This window comes from Lipotes vexillifer, unplaced genomic scaffold (genome assembly GCF_000442215.2).
Source record: "Lipotes vexillifer unplaced genomic scaffold, Lipotes_vexillifer_v1.1 scaffold749, whole genome shotgun sequence".
Taxonomy (NCBI): domain Eukaryota; kingdom Metazoa; phylum Chordata; class Mammalia; order Artiodactyla; family Lipotidae; genus Lipotes; species Lipotes vexillifer.
In genome coordinates, this window is record NW_006782834.1 from 2,657,020 (window position 1) to 2,682,387 (window position 25,368).

Consider the following 25,368-nt stretch of genomic DNA (forward strand, 5'->3'; position numbering starts at 1 on the left):
GGCCTGCGTGTCCGGAGCCTGTGCTCCGCAACGGGAGAGGCCACAACAGTGAGAGGCCCGTGTACCGCAAAAAAAAAAAAAAAAAGTCCAATTTATTTTTTCTTTTGTTTTTTGTGTTTTTGGTGTCATATCTAAGAAAACTAGTAACTGAAGGTCATAAGGACTTACACCTATGTATTCATCCAAGAGTTTTACAGTTTTAGCTCTTACAGTTGGGTCTTTGATCCATTTTGAGTTCATTTTTGTTTACAGTGCAAGGTAGGGGTCTAGCTTCATTTTTTGCATGTGGATTTCCAGTTGTCCCCTACCATCTGTTGAAAAAATTATCCTTCACCTGTTGAGTGGTCTTGGAACCCTTGTAAAAAGTCAGCTGAGGGAATTCCCTGGCTGTCCAATGGTTAGAACTCCATGCTTTCACTGAGGAGGGCACGGGTTTGATCCCTGGCTAGGGAACTAAGATCCCACAAGCAACGTGGTGCAGCCCAAAAAAAGAAAAAAAAAAAAAGTCAACTGACCATAGATGTATAGGTCCAAAACCTTTTCACAAGCAGATTAAATTAGCGTATGTTTAGGATGATTTAAATGCGGGGTTTCTCAGCAGTGGCATTACTTACATCTTGGCTTGAGTAATTCTTTGTTTTGGTGCACATCCTGTACACTTTAGGGTGTTTAGTAACATCCCTGGCCTTTACCTACTAGATGCAGTAACACCCTACCCCCACCCTGGTCATGACAATCACAAATGTCTCAAAACATTTCTAAATGTCCCTATAAGGAGAGGAACACTATTGCTTCCCGCTCAGAACCACTGATTAAGTGGTTCAGTGCTATCCTCTTGGGAGTTTAAAGTGGATACTAGGCCTTGGGTGCCTTTGTTTAACAGTAGGAAGCAGGTATCCTTGCAAGAATGTCAGAGGAAATGAGCACTGAAAACTAGACTGACTCACTAAAGTGACTTGCTTTCTCTGGTAAGGGTTCATTTCACTGGACGAGTTCAGGCAGACTTGGAAGCTGTTCAGCTCTCATATCAACATTGATGTCACAGACGACTGCATCTGTGACCTTGCCCGGAGCATTGACTTCAACAAGGATGGCCACATTGATATCAATGAGTTCCTGGAGGCCTTCCGCCTTGTAGAGCAATCCTGCTCAAAGGGTTATGCCTCAGATTGCTGACAAGCCACAAACACTAATAACAGTGACTGCAGCAGCCCAGATAATACACTAAGGCCAGTCTGGTCCCCATCGTCCAAGGTGCCTTGTAAGCAATGCTGAGCTCATTGTGGGAATATCTCCCTTATTCTCCATAGCTTTGTGGAACTTTTTGCTGAGAATTTGCCTACCAGTATGAATCAGAATCACCTGTGTATTTAGGTGAATTCTATCAAACATACGAAGAAGAACTTTTACCAATCCTTCTCAAACTCTTCCAAAAGATTCAAGAGGAGGGAACACTCCCAAAAACATGCTATGAAGCCACCATCATCCTGATACCAAAACCAGACAAAGGTACCACCAAAAAAGAAAATTACAGGCCGATATCTTTGATGAATATAGATGCAAAAATTATCAAACTGAAACCAGCAACGTGTAAACAAGATCATACACCACGACCAAGTGGGATTCATCCCAAGTTCACTAGTTTGGTTCAACATACGCAAATCAGTGTGATACACCACATTAACAAAAGAAAAGACAGAAACCACATAATCACCTCAATACATACAGAAGAAGCATCTGACAAAATTCAACATTCATTCATGATAAAAACTCTTACCAAAATGGGTATAGAAGGAACATATCTCAACATAATAAGAGCTATTTATGACAAACCCACAGCCAATATAATACTCAATGGTGAAAAGCTGAAAGACTTACCGTGAATATCTGGAACGAGACAAGGATGCCCACTCTCGACACTTCTATTCAACATAGTATTGGAAGTCATAGCCAAAGCAATCAGAAAAGAAATAAAAGGTATCCAAATTGGAAGGGAAGAGGTAAAATTGTCATCATATGCAGATGACATGATACCATATATAGAAAACCCTAAAGACTCCACACAAAACCTACTGGAACTGATCAATGAATTCAGCAAGGTAGCAGGATACAAGAGTAACATACAGAAATTGGTTGCATTTCTTTACACCAGCAATGAAATATCAGAAAGGGAATGTAAAAACACAATATGTTTTAAAATCACACCAAAAAAAAAATAAAATACTTAGGAATAAACCCGACCAAAGAGGTGAAAGACTGATATACTGAGAACCATAAAACATTAATAAAGGAAATTAAAGATGATTCAAAGAAATGAAAGATATACCATGCTCTTGGCCTGGAAGAATTAATATTGTTAAAATGGCCATACTACCCAAAGCAATCTACACATTTAATGTGATCCCTGTCAAATTACCCATGACATTTTTCACAGAACTAAAACAAATAATCCTAAAATTTATATGGAACCATAAAGACCCTGAATTGCCAAAGCAATCCTAAGGAAAAAGAACAAAAGAGGAGGCTTCCCTGGTGGCGCAGTGGTTAAGAATCCGCCTGCCAATGCAGGGGACACAGGTTTGAGCCCTGGTCCAGGAATATCCCACATGCCATGGAGCAACTAAGTCTGTGAGCCACAACTACTGAGACTGCATGCCACAACTACTGAAGCTCACGCTCCTAGAGCCTGTGCTCCACAACGAGAGAAGCCACTGCAATGAGAAGCCCACGCACCGCAGCAAAGAGTAGCCCCCGCTCGCCGCAACAAGAGAAAAGCCCTCACGCAGCAATGAAGACCCAACACAGCCATAAATAAATAAATAAATAAAAATCAAAAAATAAAAAAGAACAAAAGAGGAAGCATAACCCTCCCAGACTTCAAACAATACTTCAAAGCTACAGTAATCAAAACAGTGTGGTATTGGCACAAAAACAGACATATGGATCAATAGGACAGAATAGAGACCCCAGTAATAAACCCACACACCTACGGTCAATCTTTGACAAAGGAAGCAAGGCTATAAAATGAGAAAAAGACAGTTTCTTTAGTGAGTGGTGCTTGCTAAGGTGGTTCTTTAGCAAATCTACAAATAACAAATGCTGGAGAGGGTGTGGAAAACAGGGAACCCTCCTACACTCTTGGTGGGAATGTAAGTTGGTGCAGCCACTATGGAAAATAGTGGAGGTTCCTCAGAAAACTAAAAATAGAATTACCATATTATGCAGCAATCCCAATCCCTGGGCATATATCCAGACAAAACTATAATTCGAAAAGATACATGCACCCCTATGTTCATAGCAGCATTATTCATAATAGCCAAGACATGGAAACAACCTAAATGTCCATCGACAGATGAATGGATAAAGAAGATGTGGTACATATATACAATGGAATACTACTCAGCCATAAAGAAGAGGGAAATAATGCCATTTGAAGCAACATGGATGCAACTGGAGATCATCATACTAAGTGAAGTAAGCCAGAAAGAGAAAGACAAATACCATATGATATCACTTATATGTGGAATCTAAAATATGGCACAAATGAACCTATCTATGAAACAGAATCACAGATATAGAGAACAGACTTGTGGTTGCCAAAGGGATGGGAGAGAAGGGGAGGGATGGACTGCAAGTTTGGGGTTAGTAGATGCAAACTATTACTTACAGAATTGATAAACAACAAGGTCCTATTGTATAGCACAGGGAACTATATTCAGTATCCTGGGATAAACTGTAATGGAAAATAATATAAAAAAGAATGTATATATGTGTATAGCTGAGTTACTTTGCTCTACAGCACAAATTAACAATATATTATAAATCAAATATACTTTAATAAAAAATAATAATCACCTGTGTATTTGGGGGAGGGGATGAGGTTAGAGTGTTTCTGCATACTTTTAAATACATAGGTGCCCTATCCCATTTCAGAATTTTCACAAGGTAGGACCCAGATATAAGTATTTTAAAATTCTGAAGTCTATCCCATTTAAGAACCACTGATAATTCAACCCCTTCATTGTATACCTTTTATTTATTGTTTTTATAATGTCTTATTGGTAAAGGAAGGTTGTGAAAAATTGTTTGTGTAATCCCATGACCCAAACATATGGATTCTTTTCATTATTTACTCTTTCTTGTTAAAACTAAAATGTTTATATAATTTAATGTTCTTCTTTTGTTTTATAAATTGACATCTGTGTTGCTACATACTCTTCATGATTATTCCTTTAATGGCTGTATAATTTCAAATAGATGCAATATAATCTATTCAGCCATGCTCCAATTGTTAAACATGTGTATTGTTTCCAGTTTTTAATTATTATAAATAATACTGTGGTTAATAACTTTGTGCACATAGCTTGTTTCATAAAAAGCTCTTGGATTATACATTTTCTTAGGCTAGACTCCCAGGAATCAGATTACTTTGTCAAATGTTGGAGAGTCTATAAAAAGATTTACTGTAAGGCTCATGTGATTATGGCGGCTGAGAAGTCCCAAGATCTGCAGTCAGCAAGCTGGAGACCCCGGAGAGTTGATGGTGTGGTTCCAGTCTGAGTCTGAAGGCAGGAGAAGACCGATATTCCAGCTTAAAGACTGTCAAGCAGAGAGAAAGAATTTTTTCTTACTCAGCCTTTTTTTTACTTTTATTTTTTTATACAGCAGGTTCTTATTAGTCATCAATTCTATACACATCAGTATATACATGTCAATACGTTTGTTCTCTACATCTGTGTCTCAACTTCTGCCCTGAAGATCGGTTCATCTGTACCATTTTTCTAGGTTCCACATACATGTGTTAATAGACGATATTTGTTTTTCTCTTTCTGACTTACTTCACTCTGTATGACAGTCTCTAGATCCATCCACGTCTCAAAAAATGACTCAATTTCGTTCCTTTTTATGGCTGAGTAATATTCCATTGTATATATGTACCACATCTTCTTTATCCATTCGTCTGTCGATAGGCATTTAGGTTGCTTCCATGACCTGGCTATTGTAAATAGTGCTGCAATGAACATTGGGGTGCATGTGTCTTTTTGAATTATGGTTTTCTCTGGGTATATGCCAGTAGTGGGATTTCTGAGTCATATGGTAATTCTATTTTTAGTTTTTTAAGGAACCTCCATACTGTTCTTCATAGTGGCTGTATCAATTTACATTCCCACCAACAGTGCAAGAGGGTTCCCTTTTCTCCACATCCTCTCCAGCATTTGTTGTTTGTAGATTTTCTGATGATGCCCATTCTAACTGGTGTGAGGTGATACCTCATTGTAGTTTTGATTTGCATTTCTGTAATAATTAGTGATGTTTAAGCAGCTTTTCATGTGCTTCTTGGCCACCTGTATATCTTCTTTGGAGAAATGTCTATTTAGGTCTTCTGCCCATTTTATTTTTTTAAACCAGGGCCAATTTTATTTTTATTTGCTTATTTATGGCTGTGTCGAGTCTTCGTTTCTGTGCGAGGGCTTTCTCTAGTTGTGGCAAGCGGGGGCCACTCTTCATCACAGTGCACGGGCGCGGCCTCTCTTGTTGCAGAGCACAGGTTCCAGAGGCGCAGGCTCAGTAATTGTGGCTCACGGGCCCAGGTGCTCCGCGGCATGTGGGATCTTCCCAGACCAGGGCTCGAACCCGTGTCCCCTGCATTGGCAGGAAGATTCTCAACCATTGCGCCACAAGGGAAGCCCCCCTGTGCCCATTTTTGGATTGGGTTGTTTGTTTTTTCAATATTGAGCTGCATGAGCTGTTTATATATTTCGGAGATTAATCCTTCGTCTGTTAATTCATTTGCAAATATTTTCCCTCATTCTGAAGGTTGTCTTTTCATGTTGTTTATGGTTTCCTTTGCTGTGCAAAAGCTTTTAAGTTTCAGTAGGTCCCATTTGTTTATTTCTGTTTTTATTTCCATTACTCTAGGAGGTGGATCAAAAAAGATCTTGCTCTGATTTATGTCCAAGAGTGTTCTTCCTATGTTTTCCTCTAAGAGTTTGATAGTGTCTGGTCTTACATTTAGGTCTCTAATCCATTTTGAGTTTATTTTCCTGCATGGTGATAGGGAGTGTTCTAATTTCATTCTTTTCCATGTAGCTGTCCAGTTTTCCCAGCACCACTTATTGAAGAGACTGTCTTTTCTCCATTGTATATCCTTGCCACCTTTGTCATAGATTAGCTGACCATCGGTGCGTGTGTTTATCTCTGGGCTCTCTATCTTGTTCCATTGATCTATGTTACTGTTTTTGTACAAGTACCATATTGTCTTGATGACTGTAGCTTTCTAGTAAAGTCTGAAGTAAGGGAGTCTGATTCGTCCAGCTCTGCTTTTTTCCCTCAAGACTGCTTTGGCTATTCAGTGTCTTATGGGTCTCCATACAAATTTTAAGATTTCTTGTTCTAGTTCTGTAAAAAATGCCATTGGTAATATGATAGGGATTGCACTGAATCTGCAGATTGCTTTGGGTAGTATAGTCATTTTCACAATATTGATTCTTCCAATCCAAGAACGTGGTATATCTCTCCATCTGCTGGTATCATCTTTAACTTCTTTCATCAGTGTCTTATAGTTTTCTGCATACAGGTCTTTTGTCTCCCTAGGTAGGTTTATTCCTAGGTATTTTATTCTTTTTGTTGCAATGGTAAATGGGAGGGTTTCCTTAATTTCTCTTTCAGATTTTTCATCATTAGTGTTTAGGAATGCAAGAGATTTCTGTGCACTAGTTTTGTATCTTGCAAATTTACCACATTCATTGATTAGCTCTAGTAGTTTTCTGGTGGCATTTTTAGGATTATCTACGTATAGTATCACGTCATCTGCAAACAGTGACAGTTTTACTTCTTCTTTTCCAATTTGCATTCCTTTTATTTCTTTTTCTTCTCTGATTGCCGTGGCTAGGACTTCCAAAACTATGTTGAATAATAGTGGTGAGAGTGGACATCCTTGTCTTGTTCCTGATATTGGAGGAAATGGTTTCAGTTTTTCACAATTGAGAATCATGTTTGCTGTGGGTGTGTTGCATATGGCCTCTATTATGTTGAGCTAGGGTCCCTCTATGCCCACTTTCTGGAGAGTTTTTATCATAAATCAGTGTTGAATTTTGTCAAAAGCTTTTTCTGCATCTATTGAGATGATCATATGGTTTTTATTCTTCAATTTGTTAATATGGTGTATCACATTGATTGATATGCATATATCGAAGAATCCTTGCATCCCTGGAATAAACCCCACTCGATCATGGTGTATGATCCTTTTAATGTGCTGTTGGATTCTGTTTGCTAGTATTTTGTTGAGGATTTTTGCATCTATATTCACCAGTGATATTGGTCCCTAATTTTCTTTTTTTGTAGGATCTTTGTCTGGTTTTGGTATCAGGGTGATGGTGGCCTCATAGAATGAGTGTGGGAGTGTTCCTTCCTCTGCAATTTTTGAAAGAGTTTGAGAAGGATGGGTGTTAGCTCTTCTCTAAATGTTTGAATGAATTCTCCTGTGAAGCCATCTGGTCCTGGACTTTTGTTTGTTGGAAGATTTTTAATCACAGTTTCAATTTCACTTACTTGTGATTGTTCTGTTCATATTTTCTATTTCTTCCTGGTTCAGTCTTGGTAGGTTATACCTTTCTAAGAATTTGTCCATTTCTTCCAGGTTGTCCATTTTATTGGCATAGAGTTGCTTGTACTAGTCTCTTAGGATGCTTTGTATTTCTGCAGTGTCTGTTGTAACTTCTCCTTTTTCATTTCTAATTTTCTTGATTTGAGTCCTATCCCTCTTTTTCTTGATCAGTCTGGCTAATGATTTATCAATTTTGTTAATCTTCTCAAAGAACCAGCTTTTAGTTTTATTGATCTTTGCTATTGTTTTCTTTGTTTCTATTTCATTTATTTCTGCTCTGATCTTGATTTCTTTCCTTCTGCTAACTTTGGGTTTTGTTTGTTCTTCTTTCTCTAGTTCCTTTAGGTGTAATGTTAGATTGTTTATTTGAGATTTTTCTTGTTTCTTGAGGTAGGATTGTATAGCCATAAACTTCCCTCTTAGAACTGCTTTTGCTGCATCCCATAGGTTTTGGATCATTGTGTATTCATTGTCATTTGTCTCTAGGTATTTTTTGATTTCCTCTTTGTTTTTTTAGTGATCTCTTGGTTATTTAGTAACGTATTGTTTAGCCTCCATGTGTTTGTGTTTTTTAATTTTTTTCCCCTGTAATTCATTTCTCATCTCATAGTGTTGTGGTCAGAAAAGATGCTTGATATGATTTCAATTTTCTTAAATTTACTGAGGCTTGATCTGTGACCCAAGATGTGATCTATCCTGGAGAATGTTCCGTTCACACTTGAGAAGAAAGTGTAGTCTGCTGTTTTGGGATGGAATGTCCTATAAATATCAATTAAATCTATCTGGTCTATTGTGTCATTTAAAGCTTCTGTTTCCTTATTTTCATTTTGGATGATCTGTCCATTGGTGTAAGTGAGGTGTTAAAGTCCCCCACTATTATTGTGTTACCGTCGATTTCCTCTTTTAGAGCTGTTAGCAGTCACCTTATATATTGAGGTGCTCGTATGTTGGGTGCATATATATTTATAATTGTTCTATCTTCTTGGATTGATCCCTTGATCATTATGTAGTGTCCTTCCTTGTCTCTTGTCACATTCTTTATTTTAAAGTCTATTTTATCTGATATGAGTATTGCTACTCCAGGTTTCTTTTGATTTCCATTTGCATGGAAGTATCTTTTTCCGTCCCCTCACTTTCAGTCTGTATGTGTCCCTAGGTCTGAAGTGGGTCTCTGGTAGACAGCATATAGATGGGTCTTGTTTTTGTATCCATTCAGCAAGCCTGTCTTTTTGTTGGAGCATTTAATCCATTCACGTTTAAGGTAATTATCGACATGTATGTTCCTATGACCATTTTGTTAATTGTTTTGGGTTTGTTTTTGTAGGTCCTTTTCTTCTCCTGTGTTTCCCACTTAGAGAAGTTCCTTTAGCATTTGTTGTAGAGCTGGTTTGGTGGTGCTGAATTCTCTTAGCTTTTGCTTGTCTGTAAAGCTTTTGATTTCTCCATCGCATCTGAATGACAGAGTAGAGTAATCTTGGTTGTAGGTTCCTCCCTTTCATCACTTTAAGTATATCATGCCACTCCCTTCTGGCTTGTAGAGTTTCTGCTGAGAAATCAGCTGTTAACTTTATGGGAGTTCCTTTGTATGTTATTTGTCATTTTTGCCTTGCTGCTTTCAATAATTTTTCTTTGTCTTTAATTTTTCCAATTTGATTACTATGTGTCTTGGCATGTTTCTCCTTTGATTTATCCTGTATGGGACTCGCTGCACTTCCTGGACTTGAGGTGGCTATTTCCTTTCCCATGTTAGGGAAGTTTTTGACTATAATATCTTCAAATATTTTCTCTGGTCCTGTCTCTCTCTCTTCTCCTTCTGGGACCCCTATAATGTGAATGTTGTTGCATTTAATGTTGTCCCAGAGGTCTCTTAGGCTGTCTTCATTTCTTTTCATTTTTTTTTTCTTTATTCTGTTTTGCAGCAGTGAATTCCACCATTCTGTCTTCCAGGTCACTTATCCGTTCTTCTGCCTCAGTTATTCTGCTATTGATTCCTTCTAGTGTAGTTTTCATTTCAGTTATTGTATTGTTCATCTCTGTTTGTTCTTTAATCCTTGTAGGTCTTTGTTAAACATTTCTTGCATCTTCTCTATCTTTCCCTCCATTCTTTTTCTGAGGTCCTGGATCATCTTCACTATCATTATTCTGAATTCTTTTTCTGGAAGGTTGCCTATCTCCACTTCATTTAGTTGTTTTTCTGGGGTTTTATGTTGTTCCTTCATCTGGTACATAGCCCTCTGCCTTTTCATCTTGTCTCTCTGTGAATGTGGTTTTTTTCCACAGGCTCCAGGTTTGTAGTTCCTCTTGCTTCTGCTGTCTGCCCTCTGGTGGATGTGGCTATCTAAGAGGCTTGTGCAAGTTTCCTGATGGGAGGGACTGGTGGTAGGTAGAGTTGACTGTTGCTCTGGTGGGCAGAGCTCAGTAAAACTTTAATCTGCTTGACTGCTGAGGGTGGGGCTGGGTTCCCTCCCTGTTGGTTGTTTGGCCTGAGGCAACCCAACACTAGAGCCTACTTGGACTCTTTGGTGGGGCTAATGGCCGACTCTGGGAAGGCTCATGGCAAAGTGTACTTCCCGGAACTTCTGCTGCCAGTGTCCTTGTCCCCACAGTGAGCCACAGCCATGTCCCGCCTCTGCAGGAGACCCTCCAACACTAGCCGGTAGGTCTGGTTCAGTCTCTATGGGGTCACTGCTCCTTCCTGGGGGTCCTGATGCACACACTACTTTGTGTGTGCCCTCCAAGAGTGGAGTCTCTGTTTCCCCCAGTCCTGTTGAAGTCCTGCAATCAAATCCCACTAACCTTCAAAGACTGATTCTCTAGGAATTCCTCCTCCCGTTGCCGGACCCCCAGGTTGGGAAGCCTGACGTGGTGCTCAGAACCTTCACTCCAGTGGGTGGACTTCTGTGGTATAAGTGTTCTCCAGTCTGTGAGTCACCCACCCAGCAGTTATGGGATTTGACTTTATTGTGATTGCGCCCCTCCTACCATCTCATTGTGGCTTCTCCTTTGTCTTTGGATGTGGGGTGTCTTTTTTGGTGAGTTCCAGTGTCCTCCTGTTGATGATTGTCCAGCAGCTAGTTGTGATTCTGGTGTTCTCACAAGAGGGAGTGAGAGCATGTCCTTCTACTCCGCTGTCTTCATTCTTGCATGATATTTTTGTTTCTGAGTAAAAAATTATAGTTGCTGTCTAATACAGTTGCCATGAGCCACATGTGGCTGCTGAGTACTTGAAACACGATGAATCCAAGTGTAGAGAGGCTTGCTTTTGTTGGCTCCTGGGACATTCTGAGCTTTCCCCTGCTTGAGTCTTGCACTGCTGAAAGTCCTTTGCTCTGACCGTGATTGGCTCTGGTTCAGCTCACCTCCTCAGAGAGGCTGCTCCTGTCCCCAGGCACCAGAGGGACTATTGACTGTATCACCCTTTGCTCTGGGGCTTGCTGATGATAGGCAAGGGGCCCTGGAAGGAGGGTCCAGATGGAGCGGCCCCACTGGAAGGCCCGAGAGTGTCTGACGGGGTTTGTGGCCTGTGCAGAGGGGTGATTGTGAGGTCCTGAGAAATGGCTGGACCGCCCTGGGACCGTGCAGGGTTGCAAGGCCCTGGGAGGCCGGGCGACGGCTGCACAGGACCTCAGGGAGAGGGCGAGCTTGGAAGGGTGCCTCCGGGCCAGTGGTTCTAAGCTAACATCAAGGTCTGCCAGTTCGTGGTAGCCACAGCACCCACGGTGGTCCCCCACCCGATGGCGGCCCAGGCCAGCGCTTTCCAGGTGCCCTCCGGAACCGCCTAGCCCACGACGAGGGTCATTCTCGTCCCATTGAGTCACCTGGACTGGGACGCGGGGCCCGGCCCAAGGTCACAGAGCCAGCCAGTGGAGGAGGTGGATTCGAACCCTGAGCCGGGCCAACGTTACCGGGACTTTCTTGTCAGGCCAGAGCCAAGGCTGCCCACCCGGCGTATCCCAGGGACCGGACTGGCCTGCGGACCCGGTGGCGGGGAACGGAGTGCTGGGGCATCTGGGAGCCTGTCAAAGAGCTCAGCCTTTTATTCTATTCAGGACTTAAATGAATTGGATGAGGCCCACCCACATTGGGGAGACCAATCTGCTTTACTTGGTCTGCTGATTCAGATGTTAATCTCATCCAGAAGCACTCTCACAGATATACCCAGAAATAATATTTAACCAAATATCTTGGCACCCCATGGCCAAGTTGACACATAACATTAATCGTCACAGGTGTGAACATTTTAACGACAGATTGCTTTCCAGGACAGAGCATAGTTGTTTCACTAAAAACTCACGAGCTTGGAGTACAGTCATTTCTAATTTTTGCTAAAGGTGAACAATGGTGCTCCCTTGCTATTTTAATATGCATTTCTTTGATTAGCATCTGCCCTACCTCATTTGTAAAGTAAGGAAATTGAGGTCCAGATGGGTATGTAATATAGTTAATGACACAACCAAGACCAGAACGCTTGATCCCTGGCTCCATCCACTGTCCTTTCCAGTTTTTTCAGGACAAACTAGGTTTGTTTGGTTTGACTATAAACAATCCCTGTTTCTCCTACCCTCTTTTCTTGTTTGGCAAACACACCCTGAGGTGACCCCGGCCCCCAGTGATATCCTGCCTCCTGGTGGCCACACCTTTGTGTGTTTCCCCTCTCCATGTGTTGCAGGCAGGACCTGTGACTTGCTTTCGAGCAATATAGAATACGGCAAAGGTGATGGGGTGTTACTCCTGTGATTATACTGCATTATATAAAATCCCACGTTAGTAGAGTGGAACAGGAGATTCTCTTTGCTGGCTTGCGGAAACAAGCAGCCATGTTGAGGGAACCCACATGGCAAGGAACTTTGGGTGTCCTGTAGGATCTGCAGACAGCTTCCAACTGATGGCTATGAGAAGCCAGGGCCTTCACTCATACAAGGAAATAAGTTTTGCAAACAACCTAACTTAGCTTGGAAGCAGCTTCTTCCAGATATAGTTGAGCCTCCCGGTCAGAAGGCCTCCTGGCCAACACCTTAACTGCAGGCTTGTGAGACCCTGAGCTGAAGATCCAGTAAAGCTGTGCCCAGACTCTTGACCCACAGAAACTGTGAGATAATAAGTGTGTGTTGTTTTAATCCACTCCGTTTGTGGTTTTTTTGTTTCACAGCATAGAAAACCAACACACTGTGCTCCCTGGAAAACTTTTCATTTTCTTATTCCATTACTCCAGAAAAGTCTGGATTTCCATCAGTGAGTACAGTCTGGAGAAAAGTTCAGATAGTTTAGTGAATACATATGGCCCATGTGTTCACGTTGCCTGATTCATTAACTGAGAGACCAAGTATACTAATGAATTCACATTTACATCTGCCTGACATATCTCGTGAAAGCAGTTAAAACTCAGCAAATGAAGTATGTGTTGTTTTCCCCCCACCCCTTCTTTGTGATTAAAGAACTCTGAGGCTTCAAAATAACTCAGAGAGGATGAGTTAGAGCCCTGGGGGGTTGCTATGTATAGGAATATATTGTGGAGAGGAGCCGCTGAAGACCTGTCTCTCCAACCAAAGGCAAGGGTGGCGCTTATAAAGGCAAAAGCCACAAAGCTTCACAAGGTAACATGATGGGTCAGTTTAACCAAGTCCTTGGCTTGTCAGTTCAGGATTGGTTGGTTGTAGTGAGGCTGAACTCCGAGTTCCTTCCTTGAGTCTAGATAGCATAGTCACAGGTTCACATCAGGCCCGTCTCACTCTAATCAGTTTCCTGGGAAGCAGTTTCTCTGGCTCCTTCAGGGGCCCTCACTGCTATTTACACCCTTCAGGCCCTGTGTTCTGTGGGCAAGTCCTATTTGCACACTCAAGGCTCAGAGAAAATTCCCTTTATCAATTTGCATAGTGAATAGGGGGGTGGTTTCAAGGGAGTTTTAATTTAAAAGGAATTTTTAAATTGCTCTAGGAAGAAATGGCAAAATCATGACTCTAATCCAGTGATTTAGCCTTAACTGCTCATTAAAATCATCTGGGGAGCTTTTAAAACATAGGATGCCTGTGACCCCACTCCAGAACAATTAAATCAAAATCTCTGAGTAAGAGGCCGTGCTATCAGAATGTTTTAAAGGCTCCCCAGGTGATTCTAACGTACAGCCAGGCTCCAATACTGCGTATCTAATTGGTTTACCCTGCAATAGGGAAGGGTGATTATTTGGTAAGACATTAACTGCTACTTGTACTAGTGTAACTGTAAATATGAGAGGCCAATTCAGAAACCTAACATTTTCAGATTTAGATGAGGAAACTGCCAAATAACCCCAAATAGTATTACCAGACACAAGGAAGCCTTGTGTCAGATTGAACATATATACTTCCCCACTTGGATATTTAATGGGCATCTCAAAACTTAACATTTCCAAAACAGTATATTCCCCCAAAAATCTATTCCTCTTATGATCTTTCCCAGCTGATTAAATGTCAGTTTCATTCCACCAGTTTCTCATGCAAAAAACAAAAACACACACCTCTGTTTTTCTTGTTTCCCACAACCGATCCTTCAGCAAATCTTGTTGACTCTACCTTCAAAACACGTCCAGAATTGAACCCCTTCTTACTCCTCCACTGCGACCTCCCTAGTCTAAACCATATGATTTCTCACCAGTCTCCCCACTTCCTCCCTTACTTGTATTGCAGTGATTCTTAATTATATAGCCCTACAACAAACAAAATTCCATGAAAAGCATGGCATTTTTACTTATTTCCAAATCTCTTTAATATCTGGCTTAACTGAAGACAGCTGGATTCTCATAACTGCTTCTGTAGTCAATCTGCCATGAAATGTTTTGTTGGCTGAAGTATATGAAAAAAATCTAGCCTCATACGGATATATATTGATAGTTGAAAAAGGATGGACTGTTTTAATAGCCTTTTCAGATAACTGTGGATATTCTTCTTTGATACTATGCCAAAAGTTGACAAATGGTAGTTCTTAAAGGTTAGTATAAATGGGGAATTTGAAACCATATCAATAAACTTTTCATGCTGTCAATACTATACAGGCAAAGACCACCAGGCACATACCTATAATTGAACAAAGTTAGGTTTGCTGAATGTTCCAGGCCAGCTAATGGCAGCCACAGCTGATAACATATGGAGAAGAACCACCCAGCTGAGCTCAGTTATTCCACAGAATTGTGAAGTATAATAGTTATTGTTGTTTAAAGCCACTAACTTTGGGGATAATTGGTTATCCAGCAATAGATAACCCAAGACATTTGACAATCCCAGGAATTAAAGTTTTACCGTGTTAGTTACACGAAGGATAGTGTCAGGAAGGGCTCATACTTCCCAGAAACATTATTTTCTAAGAATATACTAACAGTCTTTTCCTATTGCGGGATTTTTGACATATCTTCAAGTTACAAATATTTTGGAGGTTTGTTTTCTAAGCAATTACAACTGCTGCTGGACAGAGAACTCACATGTGGTTATAATTAGGGTTCCATAAATCTCTAATAATTGTTGTTTCAAGTTTGAATGTTTATTTCTGTAGAACTCAAAACCCCCTTTACCTGTGTTTTAATGATTAAAACAAAGTCATAAATTTCTTAATCTTTGGGTTAGTATCTTGAAATATTTCCCAGGCACAGACTTCAGATACTAAGCATAACCTCAAAACCACTTCTCAGGGGCTTCCCTGGTGGCGCAGTGGTTGAGAGTCCGCCTGCCAATGCAGGGGACACGGGTTCGAGCTCTGGTCTGGGAAGATCCCACATGCCGCGGAGCAACTAGGCCTGTGAGCCACAACTACTGAGCTTGCGCATCTGGAGCCTGTGCTCCGTAACAAGAGAGGCCGCGATAGTGAGAGGCCCGCGCACCGCGATGAAGAGTGGCCCCCGCTTGCCACAGCTAGAGAAAGCCCTGGCACAGAAACGAAGACCCAACACAGCCATAAATTAATTAATTAATTTTAAAAAAACACAAAAAATACCCCACTTCTCAGGCAGGTGTGCGCTGGCCTGCTCCAGGCAGGAGGTCACTGCTCCCAGAGGCAGCTTAGTTCTGTTTTCAGAGAGATGTACATGTTGGAAAGTTTTCCCTTGTATCAAACATCAGCCTGGTATGAGGGTCTGGAGTCAGAAGACACGGAGTTTGATTCCCAGCTATGGGATCTGGGAGGTCATCTGAGCTCCCTGCCGTCCTGCTCTTTAGGAGGCGGGAGCCATAAACACCCACACAGGTGTGTTGATTCTGGGGGCTAATAAACACAAAATCAGAAACACAGAATTGTCTTGACTGAACCCTCTTCTTGGTCTGAAACTATAGGACACAGGGCTGAATCTCTATTACTGACCAATTATAAATCATTTTTTTCCCAGCTGAAGATAATTTTAGGTGTTCATTTTTGTAAACATTAGATTATTATATTTTAATTTTAACTATTTCAAATGTACTCGGATTTTTTTTTTACTAAAGTTGTTTTTACAGAATCTTACGTTTATGGCAAAGGATACTGATTTTTCAATTACAGCATTGAGGTAGTGTTTTCTTTTAAAATAAGAGTGTCCAGGGACTTCACTGGCAGTCCAGCAGTTAAGATAGTGCTTCCAATGCAGGGGGTGTGGGTTCCATCCCTGGTCAGAGAACTAAGATCCCACATGCCGTGGGTGTGGTCAAAACATTAAAAAATAATAATAAAAATAAGAGATCCAGAGTTTGAGAAACATCAGACTTGCAGACAAAGTCCAGACTGTATGATCCAGCCTGTGCCCATCTCTACAGTCTCAAATCTGAGCTGCTTCCAAACAGCCACTTGGGTTTTCCTATGGTTCCCCCAGGTATACCCTACCTTTCACATACTGGTTCCCTGATCCTGAACTGCATGTGTCCCACCCAACTCTCCCCACCTGTTGGCCTAGCCTCATTCTTTAAAACCCAGCTCAAATGCCTTCTCCTGTGTGAGGCCTTCTGGGAACCCATCTTCTCCTCAATCCAGCTTTCCTTGGGTTCCTTCCACTAAATCCCAACTCGCACACTCACAGTGATCCGCTTACGTGCCAGCTCCACCAGCTCCCTAGTAACAGAGGGCAGGTATCGTACCCTATTCACATTGTGTCTCCAGCAACTGGCCAGACACTCCACAAATATCATTTGAGTTAATGAATATTAATAAGGGTCAAAAATTTCCTTGTTTCTAGGTTGGAATCCACCACTAGGATACAAATTCCTACAAGTGTTTCTGGGAAGATTAACAAAACTGTATCACACAGAACCCAACCTCGTCATGGCAACAAAAAAAAATCCTTTTTTTTTTTTTAACAGAAAGATTAAAAACAAGCTACACAGATTTTTATGTAAATAATAATATGCTGGTGTTTCGAGCACATGGGGAAATGTACCCTCATACATTGTCGGTAGAGGTGTAAATTGGTGCAAAAAATGCTCATTCTCTTTGACCCAGTATTTCTACTTCTGGATGACTATTTTCAGAAACACTCTCAAGAGTACCAAAATCACTTGTACACAGACGTTCTTGGCAGCATTGCTTGTAATAGCAAAAAAAAATTAGAAGCTACCCCAAAGTCCATTAATGAAGGATGGGGTAAAAAAAAAAAATTATGAAACACTATGCAGTCATTAAAGAGAATTATCTACCATTAGCTGTGGTTACTCCTGGGGTGTGCATTTATATGGGACTTTCACTTTCTATTCATATAGTGCACCATCAAAGCTTTCGGTGAAATTCTGGGAAAAAATCTAATTGGCAAGGCTATTATTATTCAGTATCCTTTAAGGTTTTTCTTATGATCATGAGATACTTTTTAAAAAATATATTTAATTTATTTATTTGGCTGTACCTGGTCTTAGTTGTGGTGCACTGGATCTTCGTTGGGGCATACAGGATCTAGTTCCCTGATCGAACCCGGACCCCCTGCATTGGGAGCATGAAGCCTTAACCACTGGACCACCAGGGAAGTCCCATGATCATAAGATACTTTTGTAATTAAAAAAATACAAATAAACCAGACTACAGTTTGATGTTCCTTTAAATAAGGGCCCCTACACCTCAATAAATGTTATTTTTAAAGCCACTAGATGTCACTCTGAGCAAATGCTCTGTGTCATAGCGTGGCTGTTAGAAAACGCTGATCCCTCAGCACCAACTAGCTAGAAGTAGAGACGTTATCTGGTCTCGGAAACACTGACTTCCGGGGAAGAGTCCCCGCAGAGCTCCAGCAGGTGCCACACAGTGTGCCAAGGGGTGCAAGTGAGGAAAGGTGAGACACAGACACAGGACACCTGAGGGAGGCAGGGCTGGACCTGGATCCTGAGCTGGGAAAGGGATCCTCCCAGCAGAAGCGGAGCCCACCATGGCCACAGTCATGCAGCTTCGGCTTACTTCTGGGCCATGAATTTATGTGTATTAGCTGCCAAAATTTTGCTTCCAAAATTTCTACCTTCAGGCAAAACCTTTCCAGCACCTAGGAAGGAGTTGTGGGGAAAAAAAGAAAATCCAGCCCAAATCTGATCAAACTTCTGGATCTACCTAGCAAATGACAGGCGCTACAGAGCCCAGAGGAATTCGTGAAATGACAACAGGAGCTTACAGTCAGCAAAACCCAGACTGGGGACTCTACACGACCAATAACCTGGTTTCTTCAACAAATAAATTATAAGGAGACAAATAGAAAGAGATGAAGGGGAAACCCTTAAATCAAACGAGGCTTAAGAGCCCTGTCAACCAACTGCAACGTATAGAACTCATTTGGATCCCTAATCAAAGAAACTAATGGAAAAAAAAAATCAGATGTGTGAATAGTGACTGGATATTTAATATTTCAGAATTACTGTTAAGTTTTTAGGTATGATAATGATATTAAGGTTTTTTTGTTTTTAAGTCCTTAGAGAAACATACTGAAATATTTACTGGGATTTGTTTCAAAATAAGGAGCAGTGTGAGGGGCTATAGATGAAATCACACTGGCCCTGAGTTGATCATTGTTGAAGCTGGGTGATTACATGAGTTAATTATACTGTTCTTTTTACTTTTTTGTTTGAATTTTACTATAAGCATTGTTTAAAATTAGACATCAGCGTTAAGATGAGAGGAATAAATGACATACTTGCCAAAGCAAACAATCAGAGAAACTTCCTCAGGGCACAACTAGAGCCAGATGAGTACCACAGCAGTCAGTAAATTTCCCAGTGGACAAGAGTTAAATAAACACAGTTCGTTTATCAGTTCTGTGGGATTTGGGAGGGGAAATTAAGCCTCAGTTTCCTTATCTGTAAATGGGCATCACATCAGTATTTTCCAGGGGAGTCACGAGACTTAAATGAAAGAAGCATATCAAAGAGTATTTTGAAACCCATGACAAACTACCCGAGCGCTAGCAGTAGTTTATGTGGTAACACTAGTTCATTTATTCACACGTATGTTCCATAAACATTTATGAAGGGCCAGATGCTGCGTTAGGCACTGTGAATACAAAGATGATGGGACTTTAGCCGGTTTTGTCTAATTCCGTGTTTCTCAACCCTGGGCACACATTAAAAATACCAATGCCTGGGCATTCGCCCAGACTAATTAAGTCAGAGTCTCTGGATGTGGGTCTTGGCATAGGGATTTTGTTTGTTTAGAGCTTCACAAGTGATTGATTCCACTGTGGGGCCACGGTTGAGAACCATTCATCTAATTGATTTTGTTCAATGAGTAGTTCTGAGCAATCTTTAAGAAGCCTGGGTCTTAAAAAAAAATGGTACAAATGAACTTATTTACAAAACAGAAATAGAGTCACAGATGTAGAAAAACTTATGGTTACCAGGGGGAAAAGGGGGTGGGGAGGGATGAATTGGGAGATTGGGATTGACGTATACACGCTATCATATATAAAATAGATAATAAGGACCTACTGTATAGCACAGGGAACTCTTTTCAATACTCTGTAATGGCCTACATGGGAAAAGAATCTTAAGAAGAGTGGATATATGTATCTGTATAACTGATTCACTTTGCTGTACAGCAGAAACTAACACAACATTGTAAATCAGTTATATTCTAATAAAACAATTTTTTTTTAAAAAAGCCTGGGTCTTGGCTTATGTAATTTTCAAGCAACTTTTAATGACTAGAGCACCCTCTAAGGTGTTTGCTCTCTGAAAGGACAAGGACTTGTCCAGCTGTGCACTGATTGTGGCCATCTGGCCACACCTGACTTCCCAGTAGTTGACAAAAGAGACAGGGAATTTTAGGTATTTCCCATGGAATTTTCCATGGTGTTTTTCTTCCCTATAGGGGATTTATCTTTTCTGATTATAAAAGGTTTGGGGTTTTGTAAAAGTCCCAGTTTCAGATACGAACAAAGGAGACGGGTCAGGGTTCCTGACTCACATTCCGAGTCAGACCTCCCAGAGTTTGCATCCCTGAGTCATGCTGAGCCCTGAAACCACAGGGTGTGAGGGAGGACAGCAGTGAGCCTGGCCACACCAATCTACTCAGCACAGAATTCCCCACAAACACTTCCTGTTTGACCTTCCAGTTTGTCCCAGAAGATTCTGAAAAGAGAGACATAGGATCCGTTGAAATGCATAATAACGGAAAGAAAATCAGGTTGAGAGTAAAGTTTCTGGAGAAACAAAGTAAAATAATGCTGTGAAAGCAGCATCCCAGATTCTCCAAGTCTCTTTACTAGATGCATGAGTTGTGTAAAACCATGGAAATAAAGATTTACTTGTGGTGGGATCTTATGTTACTCCTTCCCTCTACATATCCAGGCATCTTTCTTCCTCAACACATATCCTCAAATGCAAGCACCTGGATGGGATCTTTGTGGGTACCAAGGAAGTCCAGAAGAAGGAAAGCATATGCTCTGGAACCACAGATGCTAAGTGATACCCCAGCTCTACCCCTTACCCATGTGTAAAAGGCTGAAATGTTTCCCTATCTGTACAGTGAGGTTCATGATAATATTTCATAACGTTGCTGGGAGGATTAAATGAGATAAAGTGTAAATGAGATTAAGTGAGATAAAGAATGCTTAGCACAGCATCTACTGCATAGTAAACTATGATTAAGTTTAACACAGGATCTACTGCCAGAAATCCCCCAGACCAGGGCTTCTTAAATTTTGTGCATATGAATCACCTGGAGACCTTGCAATTCAGGGTACAAGTTTTAGTATGGGAAGATGAAAAAGTTCTGGAGATGGATGGTAAGGTTGCACAACAATGTAAATTACCTAATGCCACTGAACTGTACTTTTTAAAGTGATTAAAATGGCAAATTTTGTTATGTACGTTTTATCACAATTTTTTCTTAAAAATCTTTTTTTTTTTTTAAAGCACTTCAGAAGCATTTCTAGTAAGCTCCTAGGGGAGACTGATGATGTTGGTTTGCAGACCACACGTTGAGTAGCAAGGTCCTCTGGGTAATGAACCACTACCATCAAATCTATATTGCACTTTACAGTTTACATAAGGCATTTCTACATCCCTTGTCTCTGTGATCCCCACAGTAACAACACAAGATACTGTATTCAAAGCAAACAAAATTCTTCCTCACCTACAGACAACCCCTTGATCTTGGGTCGTAGCCCTTTACATCACATCAGGACTGTCTCTCTATATAGGCAGATAGGATGTTACTTGAGGGCCTCTTCATTTTTTTCCAGTTTTTGACTGCTTTTTTTAGGCCAAGTCTCCCAAGCAAATGCTTCCCGTATCAACCTAGGCCTTCCTTCCCCGTTTATGTTTATGGCTGGGGTAAAGATAGGTTCTCCAGCCTAAATAGGGAGCATTTGCTTCACCCACTGGATGCTTGCCTTCCTCCCAATCTGCTCGGGGGCATTTCAAATATTTCCTCTGTATTTACCATCTTACTGACAGAATACATGGAAAACGGCTTTGTCATGTCCGTTGAGTGCGAGACCTGACAGCATTTGTTGGAATTATAGTTTTTGTTTAGTCATCACTGCTACATATCTGCAAGTGAAAACAGAGCTGGGCGCTCTCAGCTACACTGTGTGTGCTACATGATCACCAGCCCAAAACAGCAGTTCCCCAAGTGTGCCTATGTAACCTAGTGAGAGTACCCTTCCCTGGAGAGCTATGAACATAGCCCTAATTAGTGCATTTGCTCACAGCTCTTTCTGTACGTTCATGCAGTTTCGGACTTTGGGCTGTCACTTGGAGTCATCTGCAGGAATCCTGCAGTAATGTGTCCATTTCCCAAGCCATTGGGAACAAGAACAGGGTCACTGGGCATCCGTAACTCCACTTGAAAGAGTAGGTTGTCCTGTCAGCTTCCTAATCCAAGAAGAAACCACGTTGCCGAGGCCAAAGTGCCTGCCGCCAGCTCCTCCAACAGTGGGATTCCCTACAACCACCAGCAGGATTTCTTGGGCGTCTCAAATCTCAAAAAGAAAGGAGGCAGGGAAGGCACCCTAGAGTTCAAGTCCCTTAGAACATAGTTCTCCACATTAGAATCATCTGGGGAGGCAAGCATTTTAAAAAATATTGACACCTGGGCCCCATTCCGGATCAACAGAATCAGAAAGTCTGGGGGTGGAAACTGGGCATCAACAATTATTTTAAAGTCTAATGTGTGGCCATGTTGAAAACCTCTACCTTAGAAGGCTTCTGTTTTGTTTTGTTTAGACCTTAATCAGAGCAAAAATTATAACTGACAAAGAGGCTGGAGCCTCTTTGTATTACAAAAGGAGCCTCTATGTATTACAAAACATAAGATTCAAATGTCTTTAATGACACAATGTGAACACTGAGTCTGAGCAAAGCAACAGTTTTGGTGAAACTGTAATCATGTTGTGTGTTTACCCCAAGAGTGAGGATAATTCGCTCTTCGGTGACAGCACAGAACCAAGGGCCGGCTGCCACCTTGAGAAGCCCTGGACTGCTGACCCAGCCCCGAGGCGAGAACCAGGAAGGAGGGTTTGATGTACCTTGCTCACAGCCCACCAAATACTAGCTGGACGCGTTGAATTTTGAAACAAAAAAAGTGTAACTAAAAGAATTACAAAAATTAATCTCTTTATCTGAGAGGTAAGTTTGGAATTAACTGTTCCAGGAAGTAGACAGCAAACATAGCAGAACTCGGCAAAGTAATAACACTCCAAATTCACTAAAAATCAGTACGTATTAAAACTTGATTTCTGGGGCTTCCCTGATGGCGCAGTGGTTGAGAGTCCGCCTGCCGATGCAGGGGACGCGGATTCGTGCCCCGGTCCGGAAAGATCCCACATGCCGCGGAGTGGCTGGGCCCGTGAGCCATGGCCGCTAGGCCTGCGCGTCCGGAGCCTGTGCTCCGCGACGGGAGAGGCCACAGCAGTGAGAGGCCCGTGTACCGCAAAAACAAACAAACAAACAAACTTGATTTCTGGATTTCTTGGTCACTCTGTCACACACTCACCTTCATCAGGAGGAGTATTTGGCTGGACATGCTTTAGAAAAATGAGATCTCCAAAATGTTTTATCTACAAAAAGTTTTAAAGACTTACAGTCTTTAAATCCATTCTCCTAAATGGATTTAAAGCATATTCTAAGCAGGGATCTCCAAACCTGGACAGATATCAGCTTTGGAAAAAATGCTGGAACAGAATCACCTAGGATGGGGTCGCAGAGCTTGTAGATGGCATATTTACTTCCCACTGCTGCTATAACAAATTACCAATTTAGTGGCTTAAAACAACATAAATTTATTCTCTTACAGTTCAGTAGGTCAGACATCCAACACAGGTCTCGGCGAGGCTGCTTTCTTTTCTGGAGGCTCTAGGAGAGCATCTGTTCCCTGCCTTGTCCAGCTTCTAGGGGCTGCCTACATCACTCGGCTCATGGCCCCTTTCTCCATCTTCAAAGCCAGCAACAGCACAGTGAGTTCTCACATCACCTCACTCTGACCTCCTCTTCTGCCTCCCTCCCCCTTCTTTAAGGGCCTGTGTAATTACATTGGGCCCATCTGGATAATGCAGGATGCTATCAACATCTCAAGGACCTTAATCACACCTGCAAAGTCCTTTTTGCCATGTAAGTTAACCCATTCACAGGTTCCGGGGATTAGGGTCTGGACCTCTTTAGGGAGGGCCATTAGTCAGCCCCGTACAAATGGTTAAATCTCCCCCAGATAAATCTGAGGCAGCTTGTCCATGCACCATCACTTGAGAACCACTGCTGAGTGTCAAAGCCTCTCTCCATCCCATATCTATCTCCCAGTCCCAGCCTTGATTGCCTTCTAATGAAATTCACATGGTTCTTTCCCCGTGTGCATTGTCATTCCTACCCACAACCTCCATCACAGTGGAGAGTGAGACCTCCAGATGATTTTCATTTATTCTCTCAGAAATGTTACTGAGTGTCTCTATTTTTCACTTTCCTCATTTTATTTTGAGAACAATTGGTTATAAGCCCTTACTAATCATAAATGTCTCCTTCAATATAATTCAGTTGGTTAAGAATGAGTTAATACACTAGTATATTCCCTAGAGTCTCGGTCAGAAAACATCAGTGTCCATATGCTTAAGAACCTAAATAAGTTAAAGTAACATTTTTTTAAAATATCTTTTTTACCTGGGGTGTTCTGGTTAAAAAGAACTAGCTCTTGTTAACTCAAGTAAGTGGAGGAAGGGTGGGATTTCTTATAAAGATACAGACAGAGCAATGAGAGCTGGAATCAAAGAGCAGAAAATGTAGTACTTGGGCATCATTCACCATGAAATTGAGAAGAGGAGGGATATTTCGGGATCCAAAGGCATCCTTAGAATATCAGCGGCAGAATGTTCTAAATCTTTCCTCTGAAGTGGCTTCCTGAATATAACTCAGCAAATTATCCCACTTTGGGGAATAAACATAGTCTTTTAAAACCCATTAAACTCAATGGCAACTATTGACATATATTTTAATATTTTTTATGAAAATATATAGAGTAAAAAATTCAAACAATATAAATAGGTATAAAATGAAAAAATTCTTCTAGAAAGAGACCTTTGTTAACAGTTTGTATATATCCTTCCAGAATTATTTAAAGGTACGCATAAGCATATTGGAATATATCTTTTTAAAAGCACATGTGAAGTTACATGATTTGTTCCTTGATTTTTTTTCACCAAACAATATATTTTGGTGACTTTTTCATATTCTTACACATAAGTCTACTTCATTCTTTTCAGTGGTTTGTTTTAACATATTCCATTCCATGGCTTACCATAATTTATTTAATTAGTCCCCAGCTGAGGAAGAGTTAGATGACCAGATTTTTGCAAATATAAACAATGCAATAAATAAATCCTCTTGTCCATTTTCCATTGTCCCCTTGTCTGATTATAGAGGCAAGGCAAATTCCTAGAAGTGGAATTTCTGAGTCAAAGGGTATGTGCATTTTAAATCTTATTAATTTGCCATCCATTGTATTTCTTCCGTGAACCATTTATTCATGTTCTTATTCTATTTCCTATTGAGTTACTCATTTTTTTCTTATTTATTTTAAAGTGATTTTTATATATGAAGGAACTTAGTCCTCTGACATATGACATTTTTCTTTTGATTTCATTAACTATTGAAGTTATCTCTTTCCTAAGGAAGAGTGAGAACCTAGAGGTTTTTGCTTATCTGTTTTGGCTTTTGAATCACCCAGCTAGTTAGGATTCCTAGAACACCACTCTATGTGCAGACTTTCCTGACAATTCAGGCCCTCTCATCTTTCAGCCAGTAAACTATTAAGCATCTATTAAAATTAGTGTTTAAAGGAGTTTGTAGTTGCCATATTATGTAAAAAAAAAAAAAAAA

The 25,368-nt window shown here is 40.9% G+C and overlaps 1 protein-coding gene across 1 annotated transcript in view; it reads left to right on the forward strand.

The window, feature by feature from the left end:
• The window catches only part of PPEF2 (protein phosphatase with EF-hand domain 2), a 76,907-nt gene that overhangs the window by 30,734 nt on the left and 20,805 nt on the right, over nt 1–25,368 (forward strand). Inside the window, 5 exon segments of the mRNA XM_007455442.1 lie at nt 974–1,261; nt 11,302–11,478; nt 15,691–15,814; nt 22,414–22,521; nt 23,300–23,459. Of these exon segments, the coding sequence (XP_007455504.1) occupies nt 974–1,261; nt 11,302–11,478; nt 15,691–15,814; nt 22,414–22,521; nt 23,300–23,459 (857 nt within the window).